Source organism: Salmo salar, chromosome 20 (genome assembly GCF_965601325.2).
Source record: "Salmo salar chromosome 20, fSalSal1, whole genome shotgun sequence".
NCBI lineage: Eukaryota > Metazoa > Chordata > Actinopteri > Salmoniformes > Salmonidae > Salmo > Salmo salar.
The window spans coordinates 16,276,991-16,287,757 of NC_138310.1; the positions used below are offsets into that span (position 1 = coordinate 16,276,991).

At 42.2% G+C, this 10,767-nt stretch overlaps 1 protein-coding gene across 1 annotated transcript in view; it reads left to right on the plus strand.

The window, feature by feature from the left end:
• LOC106580054 (GDNF family receptor alpha-2) overlaps positions 1 to 10,479 on the plus strand; it is a 73,928-nt gene extending 63,449 nt beyond the window's left edge. Inside the window, exon 8 of the mRNA XM_014160630.3 lies at positions 8,646 to 10,479. Within this exon, the coding sequence (XP_014016105.1) occupies positions 8,646 to 8,786 (141 nt within the window). The 3' untranslated portion in view covers positions 8,787 to 10,479. The remainder of the gene's footprint in view (positions 1 to 8,645) is intronic.
• The last annotated feature ends 288 nt before the right edge of the window (positions 10,480 to 10,767 follow it).

The window sequence follows — 10,767 nt, forward strand, 5'->3', positions numbered from 1 at the left end:
TTGTGCATCTGTAAACGTTTACAGGGGCCAATCTGCATTTCTGCAGCCTCTTGAGGTGTTGCGCCTTCTTCACCACACTGTCTGTGTGGGTGGACCATTCCAGATTGTCAGTGAAGTGTACGCCGAGGAACTTGAAGCTTTCCACCTTCTCCACTGCGGTCCCATCGATGTGGATAGGGGCGTGCTGCCTCTGCTGTTTCCTGAATCCTCGATCAGCTCCTTCATTTTTTTCCTGGCACCACTCCCCCAGGGCCCTCACCTCCTCCCTGTAGGCTGTCTTGTTATTTTTGGTAATCAGGCCTCCTACTCTTGATGATTGAGTTGGAGGCGTGCATGGTCATGCAGTCATGGGTGAACAGGGAGTACAGGAGGGGGCTGAGCACGCACCCTTGTGGGTGTTGAGGATCAGCGAAGTGGAGGTGTTGTTTCCTACCTTCACCACCTGGGGGCGGCCCGACAGGAAGTCCAGGACCCAATTGCACAGGGCGGGATTCAGATCCAGGGCCCCGAGCTTAATGATGAGGTTGGAGGGTACTATGATGTTGAAGGCTGAGCTATAATCATAGTATTATGACGTAGCTATTTCTCTTGTCCAGATTGGACAGGGCAGTGTGCTGTGCGATGACGATTGCATCGTCTGTGGACCTATTGGGGCGGTAAGCAAATTGAGGTGGGTAAGGTAGAGGTTATATGATCCTTAACTTGCCTCTCAAAGCACTTCATGATCACAGAAGTTTGTGTTACAGGGTGATAGTAATTTAGTTCAGTTACCTTTGCTTTCTTGGATACAGGAACAATTGTGGACATCTTGAAACAAGTGGGGACAGCAGGCTGGGATAGGGAGAGATTGAATATGTCCATAAACTCCAGCCAGCTGGTCTGCGCATGCTCTGAGGACACGGCTAGGGATGCTGTCTGGGCCGGCAGCCTTGCGAGGGTTAACACGCCTAAATGTCTTAGTCACATTGGCCACGGAGAACGAGCGCTCACAGTCCTTGGGAGCGGGATGCGTCGGTGGCACTGTGTTATCCTCAAAGCGGGCAAAGAAGGTGTTTAGCTTGTCTGGGAGCAAGACATCAGTGTCCGCGATGTGGCTAGTATCCCTTTGTAATCCGTGATTGTCTGTAGACTCTGCCACATAGGTCTCATATCTGAGCCGTTGAATTGCAACTCCACTTTGTCTCTGTACTGCCGTTTTGCCTGTTTGATTGCCTTACGGAGGGAATAACTACACTGTTTGTATTTGACCATATTCCCAGTCACCTTGCCATGGTTATAAATGGGGTGATTCGTGCTTTCAGTTTTGCGCAATGGGGTGATTCGTGCTTTCAGTTTTGCGCAAATGCTGTCATCTATCCACGGTTTCTGGTTTGGGTAAGTTTTAGTAGTCAACATGGGAACAACATCCCCTATACACTTCCTGATGAACTCAGTCACTGTGTCCGTGTATACGTAAATGTTAATCTCAGAGGCTACCTGGAACATTTCCTAGTCAGTGTGATCAAAACAATCTTGAAGCATGTATTCCGATTGGTCAGACCAGCATTGAATAGACCTTAGCAAGGGTACTTCCTGTTTGAGTTTCTGCCTATAGGAAGGGAGGAGAAAAATGTTGTCGTGATCTGATTTTCTGAAGGCAGGGCAGGGGAGGGCCTTGTAGGCATCTTGAAAAGGTGAGTAGCAGTGGTCTAGTGTTTTTCCTAAGCGAGTACTACAGTCAAAGTGTTGATAGAACTAAAATCCTCTGCTACAATAAACGCGGCCTCAGGATATGTGGTTTCCAGTTTGCATAAAGTCCAGTATAGTTCCTTGAGGGCCGTCGTGGTATCGGCTTGAGGGGGAATATACACGGCTTTGACTATAACCAAAGATAATTCTCTTGGGAGGTAATACGGTCGGCATTTAATTGTGAGGTATTCTAGGTCGGGTGAACAAAAGGACTTGAGTTTCTGTATGTTATCACAATCACACCATGAGTAGTTAATCATGAAACATACACCACCGCCTTTCTTCTTCCCGGAGAGTTCTTTATTCCTGTCTGCGTGATGAACTGAGAACCCAGCTGGCTGTATGGATGGAGACAGTATATCCCGAGCGAGCCATGATTCCGTGAAACAGAGTATGTTACAGTCCCTGATGTCTCTCTGGAAGGAGATCCTCGCCCTGAGCTCGTCTACTTTATCCTGTTATGGCTAGGGGGCAGTATTTTCACGGCTGGATAAAAAACGTACCCGATTTAATCTGGTTACTACTCCTGCCCAGTAACTAGAATATGCATATAATTATTGGCTTTGGATAGAAAACACCCTAAAGTTTCTAAAACTGTTTGAATGGGTGTCTGTGAGTATAACAGAACTCATATGGCAGGCAAAAACCTGAGAAGATTTCATGCAGGAAGTGGCCTGTCTGACAAGGTGTCGTTCTTCTTGTCTCTGTTTATTGAAGAGTGAGGATCTTAGCTGTCCCGTGACACTTCCTACGGCTGCCATAGGCTCTCAGAAGGCGGCAAAATGCTGAATCGTGGCTTTGCAGGCTCTGGCTGAAAAAAAGTAGCGCGTTTGGGTAGTGGCTGGTTACAGTACTGTGAGACTCAGGCTTGTGCCCGCGTCGACCGAAAGCTTTGTTTTCTTTCCTCTGTTTAGCTAAATGGACATTCCCGGTCGGAATATTATCGCTTTTTTACGAGAAAAATGGCATAAAAATTGATTTTAAACAGCGGTTGACATGCTTCGAAGTACGGTAATGGAATATTTAGATTTTTTTTGTCATGAATTGCGCCATGTGCGCGACCCTGATTTACCATTTCGGATAGTGTCTGGGACGCACGAACAAAACGCCGCTATTTGGATATAACGATGGATTATTTTGGACCAAACCAACATTTGTTATTGAAGTAGCAGTCCTGGGAGTGCATTCTGACGAAGACAACAAAAGGTAATCAAACTTGTATAATAGTAAATCTGATATTGGTGAGTGCTAAACTTGCCGGGTGTCTAAATAGCTAGCCCGTGATGGCTGGGCTATGTACTTAGAATATTGCATAATGTGCTTTCACCAAAAAGCTATTTTAAAATCGGACATATCGAGTGCATAGAGGAGTTCTGTATCTATAATTCTTAAAATAATTGTTATGCTTTTTGTGAACGTTTATCGTGAGTAATTTAGTAAATTGTTAGCAAATTCCCCGGAAGTTTGCGGGGGGTATGCTAGTTCTGAATGTCACAAGCTAATGTAAAAAGCTGTTTTTTGATATAAATATGAACTTGATTGAACAAAACATGCATGTATTGTATAACATAATGTCCTAGGTTTGTCATCTGATGAAGATCATCAAAGGTTAGTGCTGCATTTAGCTGTCTTTTGGGTTTTTGTGACATTATATGCTAGCTTGAAAAATGGGTGTCTGATTATTTCTGGCTTGGTACTCTGCTGACATAATCTAATGTTTTGCTTTCGCTGTAAAGCCTTTTTGAAATCGGACAGTGTGGTTAGATAAAGGAGAGTCTTGTCTTTAAAATGCTGTGAAATAGTCATATGTTTGAAAAATTTTAGTTTTTGTATTTTTGAGGAATTTGTAATTCGCACCACGCCTATCATTGGATATTGGAGCAGGTGTTCCGCTAGCGGAACGTCTAGATGTAAGAGGTTATCGTCCAGAGACTGCGAGTAATATACTCGGAAGCGGTGGATGGTGTGCACGCCTCCTGAGTCGGACTAGATGTCCACTCCGAATCCTCTTCTCCGCCGGCGGCGTCTTGGAGCAGCCTCTGAGATGAGTTCATTTGCCCTGGGGGTATGAACAAGGATCCAATTCGGGAATGTCGTATTCCTGGTCGTAATACTGGTGAGTTACAGCCGCTCTGATATCCAAAAGTTATTTCCGGCTGTATGTAATAACACAAAAAATGTTCTAGGCTAATAATGTAAGAAATAACACACAAAAATACTGCAAAGTTGCTTAGGAGCTAGAAGCAGAGATGCCATGTCTGTCGGTGCCATCTTAACTTAATTCCCACTAGGGTCACATACCAAAATGTGTAGACTGTTGTCACTTTGGATAAAAGTGTCTGTTACGTAAATGGCATATATTACGGTATTACAGTACTGTATTGGCCAATGCAGTTTTAGTAAAGCAGTGTGATGTTTTACATACAGTACATCTCTGATAATAGTCATCATCATAGAAATACATTCAACTGTACATATATCATACTTTTTATGTTTCTACTTTACAGACGTACATTTGTATGTCGTTTTTGATGATTTGTTTTGCATTTTGTACTAAGAGTTGTGGAAATGTACCACATACATTGAAAAAAAAAATGCCTACCGGTATCTACAAGTGACTAAGAAAATTACAAACTCACTATGTAGCAGTTCCAGTATGGGAGTTCAACATATTGTTTTTCAGTATTTATGTTCCTGGATATTGTTTGGGATAAGACAATATTCTTCATTTCGTTTTTTGAAGGTAGCTTGACATGTACATTAGATAGATGGTGAGTACTTTTCAGAATTGATCAGAGCTTCGTCAAACAGTAAAGTTCAGCTGCTTACCGTGTGTATGTCTCTGCGTGCAGTTTGAAGGAAGTTGCTAACTAACGCTAGTTAGCATTGGCTCGCGGAACTACCTGTAACTTCCTTCGTACTGGACACATAGACATAAAAATGGTATCCACAAGTTCATCTGACTCTGGGTAAGTAGATAAAGGGCGTCATTGCCAAAATCCCGAAATGGCCCGTCTTAACAAGCTTTTAATCAGGGGAAATAATTCCTTCATTTTTTCTAGTCTTTTTGGAGAGTCATGCATTATTTAATGGCACCATTGTATAAGAGAGAATGAACCACCTCTTCAGAAGTCAATGTTTGCTTGAGGGCCCCTGACTTTACAGTACACTGTGTTGATTCTCAGCTCAATTAAATGTAATTGATTGTGGACCAACCCTGGGTTACTCAATAACCAGCCCTAGGAAAAGCATCTGAACATTACTGTTCAACGAAGCTCTGATCAATTGTAAAAAGTACTCACCATCTATCTACATGTTAAGCTACCTTCACAAAACTAAATTAATGATATCCTGTTATCCCAAACAATATTTTGTGTGTGGGTGCGTTTCTGAATGTGTGTGTGCATGTCTCTCTGAGTGTTTTTGTTGTTGTTGTTGTCATTTAGCAGACGCTCTTATCCAGAGCGACTTACATGAGCAATTAGGGTTAAGTGCCTTGCTCAAGGGCACATCGACAGATTTGTCACCTTTCGGTTATTGGCCCAACACTCTTAACCGCTAGGCTACCTGTTCATATGTGTGTGTGTGTGCGCGTGTGTGTACCGGTATACATACTGGCTGCAGACAGAGATCTGGACCAATGTCAACAGGCTGCTGTCACACATCACTGCACCTGCTAATTAATTGGCTTTTAGTTGCGGATGTGTTTGCTGCATTGTCAAGCAACCGATTGCTTTTTTTTGGCAACTGTCATTTAACCATTTCTCTGTACAATCACACATTGGAAACCAAGCTCTTCCATAATCAATGCAGCCTTTCCTTTCACCTAAAACCCATACAAAAACATCTCCTAGTGCTTATATAACTACCATTTACTATTTTTTTTCGCTATGTATTTTTCTACCAAAAAAATTGGCCATGTGTTGTGCTGGAGACACTGCTATTAGAAGATCATATCTGACTCTATGTTTTCTCTCTGTACAGGGAAATGGACCGAAGTGCAATCTCTCAAAAGGCTACATTTGTGGAGATGAGGAAAGGAGTGGAGGAGGGAATGCTTCATGTTTCTGTTGATATGCTGTATTGCTTTGCGGGGGAAATGGTGCCTCCACAAATTGAGAAAGCTGCAGTTACTTGGAGGCAAATTGTTTGCTAGGTGTTACAGGAATCAGAGCAAATTGAAAATGTTCAAAATGCTAACAATGTTATGGAAAAGCACATACAGTGAGGGAAAAAAGTATTTGATCCCCTGCTGATTTTGCAGACAGAGATCAGACAGAGATCTGACAAAGAAATTATCAGTCTATAATTTTAATGGTAGGTTTATTTGAACAGTGAGAGACAGAATAACAACAAATAAATCCAGAAAAACGCATGTCAAAAATGTTATAAATTGATTTGCATTTTAATGAGGGAAATAAGTATTTGACCCCCTCTCAATCAGGAAGATTTCTGGCTCCCAGGTGTCTTTTATACAGGTAACGAGCTGAGATTAGGAGCACACTCTTAAAGGGAGTGCTTCTAATCTCAGCTTGTTACTTGTATAAAAGACACCTGTCCACAGAAGCAATCAATCAATCAGATTCCAAACTCTTCACCATGGCCAAGACCAAAAGAGCTCTCCAAGGATGTCAGGGACAAGATTGTAGACCTACACAAGGCTGGAATGGGCTACAAGTCCATCGCCAAGCAGCTTGGTGAGAAGGTGACAACATTGGTGCGATTATTCGCAAATGGAAGAAACACAAAAGAACTGTCAATCTCCCTCGGCCTGGGGCTCCATGCAAGATCTCACCTCGTGGAGTTGCAATGATCATGAGAACGGTGAGGAATCAGCCCAGAACTACACAGGAGGATCTTGTCAATGATCTCAAGGCAGCTGGGACCATAGTCACCAAGAAATCAATTGGTAACACACTACGCCGTGAAGGACTGAAATCCTGCAGCGCCTTCAAGGTCCCCCTTCTCAAGAAAGCACAAATACATGCCCGTCTGAAGTTTGCCGATGAACATCTGAATGATTCAGAGGACAACTGGGTGAAAGTGTTGTGGTCAGATGAGACCAAAATGGAGCTCTTTGGCATCAACTCAACTCGCCGTGTTTGGAGGAGGAGGAATGCTGCCTATGATCCCAAGAACACCATCCCCACTGTCAAACATGGAGGTGGAAACATTATGCTTTGGGGATGTTTTTCTGCTAAGGGGACAGGACAACTTCACCGCATCAAAGGGACAATGGACGGGGCCATGTACCGTCAAATCTTGGGTGAGAACCTCATTCCCTCAGCCAGGGCATTGAAAATGGGTCGTGGATGGGTATTCCTGCATGACAATGACCCAGAACACACGGCCAAGGCAACAAAGGAGTGGCTCAAGAAGAAGCACATTAAGGTCCTGGAGTGGCCTAGCCAGTCTCCAGACCTCTAATCTCATAGAAAATCTGTGGAGGGAGCTGAAGATTCGAGTTGCCAAACGTCAGCCTCGAAACCTTAATGACTTGGAGAAGATCTGCAAAGAGGAGTGGGACAAAATCCCTCCTGAGATGTGTGCAAACCTGGTGGGCAACTACAAGAAACGTCTGACCTCTGTGATTGCCAACAAGGGTTTTGCCACCAAGTACTAAGTCATGTTTTGCAGAGGGGTCAAATACTTATTTCCCTCATTAAAATGCAAATCATTTTGTAACATTTTTGACATGCGTTTTTCTGGATTTTTTTGTTGTTATTCTGTCTGTCACTGTTCAAATAAACCTACCATTAAAATTATAGACTGATCATTTCTTTGTCAGTGGGCAAACGTACAAAATCAGCAGGGGATCAAATACTTTTTTCCCTCACTGTAATAAGGCCATACTAGAGTGGGCATAACAGAGCAACTCTGGGGTGTACAATATCTAGAACAATAGAGATGTAGATGTAGTATCTTAATTTGATCACCCTGTTGTAGCAGGAAATGTCCTGCACAGCAGGAAATTTACATTTGTAGCATATATGTGTAAAAAGGCTTCTAAAGTTCATAATTTCCATGTATTAAAAGCTACAAATGTTTTATATAATCCACACAATAATTCCCATTTCCTGTTGCTGCAAGATTATTTTCCTGTTGTGGGATTCTTCATCTGTATGTCCCTTCTACCCTTTCTCCTAATGTATTGTACAACATAGTTGCCTTTCATATTGACTGCTTTTGTCTATGGTAAAATGTTCTATATCTATATGTGTACAAGTACAATGTTTTGACTGATATTGTGCAGAAATAAAATGTATCCAAATGTCTAGGAAGCCAATTAGTACTGTAAAACTTCAATTAATAGCCTGGGTGTTTATTTGCTTAAATCACTAAACACCAGGCACTTATTAAAGACAGGATTCTATTTGAGCCAGGGGTCTATTTCCTTAATGCACACTGCTTTTGCTCTGTTCTGCTCTATGACCCCCGCAAGTGTCACGGGACTCGTCTGACGGTAACCCATACAAACGAATGGAAGTATGGAGATAGTTAAGGGGTTACACAAATAAGGGAACACAAATAAGGGGTTAAATATTTGTCCAAGAAAAAGTAAATATTTCCTGCACTTTATATTCCCCCCCGGGCAGCTATTTGAGACTTGTTTAATTGTAGTTTTATGATAACCCCATATGTGCTATGCATGTTCTATAATTCCCAATACCGAAACGGTATTGGGAGAAATGTCTTAGCTAGCTCTGCACTGTGCCAAAACATTTCAAAGCAGAAAGTACACCCAAAAGACTGCACTAGCAGTCGCTTTCAACATACTTCATATGTGCCTCAAATGTATTCATGTTTTTATTCCAGTGGAGTGGCTGTGGATCCGTGTTTTACCATTTCTCTGTAAAACACAACACTCAGACTCACTGAGTCATTCCTAACCTTTTCCTTTGTTGTCCTCCTCTCAGCCTATACTGGAGCCCAGCAGTGGTTACGATGGCCTGACTAGACCCAGGAGTCCTCCTGATGATGGGGCACCCTGTGTCTGTGCCAGTGTCTGGGTGCTGCTGCTCAGCCTGACCTCCGCCGTGGCAAACCATGCCCTATAAAACTCCCTGTGGGCTGTCGCCGACCATCAAGCTGATCCCAAACGCAGAGGTGTTGTCAAGGGGCTTGTTTGAGGATGTTTTATTTTTCAAGCCCAGGCATCATGCTATTTCAAAAAGGAGAGGCGGAGAGCACACAATCGGAGATAAAGTAAATATTATTTATTTGATGTAACATTTTGGCTTTTGAGGACCACTATGATCAAGAAAATGGCTTTACATGGACCCCTCATGTGGTGAAGCCTCAGTGGCCATTGGCTGTGACTGTCTTTCCATCAGTAAAACTGACAAAGAACCCAAAGTAACATGTCAAAGACTTCTGCACTCCTGCCATGACAAAGAGAAGAGAACGACAGAGAGAGAGAGAGAAAGTGTATGAGAGCGAAATGGAGAAAGAGAGAGGAGAGAGAACTGCTGTCCGTCACACGTTTTCGTCTAGAAACAGTGCTCGACTTGCTTTTCTTTAATGGACAGACCTCAAGCTTTGTGTTTCCATTACTTGCAGACAGAAGAATTATCACTTTTGTGTCTTCTCAAAAGTGTAAATCTTAACTCAGTGTATCCGTGTTGGTGTAGTAACAGTGAACAGTATGTTCAGTACAGCTCTTTTATTTCAGTGCTATATTTTTTCATCAGACAAAAAAAATACTCAAATATGATGTTAACTGGTTCTCATTTGAGATGTTGTTGTCATTGATATAGTGGGTGAGAATAAATATCCACCCACACATGTGCATACTTTGTCAGTGTATATATCAAACTGTTTTCTTTCAATGAGCCAATATAAACAAACTGTTTTCTTTCAATTTACCAATATAACCTACATTAAATGGTCAATGCGATATGATGGCACTGTATTGTTAAGTACGAATAAGAAATTTCGAAGGCAAAGTTGGCAATGTCTATGGCGAAAAAGTCAAATAAGAATGTATATAGGGATGACATTTAATTAGCTACATTTGCTTGGAAAGTAATTACCTGGGTGTATTATAGTCGTTCTTTGTACAGTGCAAATACACGTGGCCTTACCTATTGCCCGTACCACATTATCCTGCTCATGGGACATCGCAACTCGTAGTAACGCTTTACTAAATGAATCATTCAAATGGGTTCATGTCAAAACAACACAAGCCATCAAATCAACATTTGACTACATAAATGCCTGGGATTGAACCCTTCTGTTTCCATTGGACTGTTCCAACAGAGGTGTCTAGAGCAAAGAAATACTCACAGTTTATAGCTGCTGCACATTCTGTTGTGTTGAGTTTTCCCCCTGATTAATATTATTTTTGATTGGTCAGGTTGTAGCTGAGTCTTGCAGATGACATCATGACGTACTGCCGATGAATGATTACAATACTGGCTCTGGCCTCCTATAAGCCAATCAAATGCATGAGGTAAATGAAGAGTTTTGACATGTAGTAATGTAAATAAATAAACTGATAAATATTCCCCCTCACACAGAATGGGTCCGGGTATATGAGGAAAATGGGGTTTCAGCATTTCTCACACAGTTAAGTTAATTCATGCTGATTGATTCATACAAAAGTGAGCAATTTTGAAAAATATTACTGCAAACTTGACTCTCAATGGAAGTCAAGACAGCACTGAAAACAAAGATTGCACACAAATAAATCCTGACAATAAATAAATGACATGTCGCAGGTTATATAAGGTGAGGGGCAGAGAGTACTCAAAGATGGGATGTCATGAGTGTATAAGTGATTGGAAGAGGGGGGTGTGTGTGGGTGTGTGTGTGTGTGTGTGTGTGTGTGTGTGTGTGTGTGTGTGGGTGTGTGTGTGTGTGCCTGTGTTCTGGAGGTGCAGTTTTAAAGATGCTGCTGGAGTCCAGTTTGTTTCCTTTCAATATAAAAATGGGGGGGTGGAGGTTAGTTTTGTGGTGGGGTCCAGGGGCACGAGAATATGAAAGCGGCGGGTTACTGTGCGCTCGCTTGATTAATGAGCCAGTGGGATGATGTTTCTT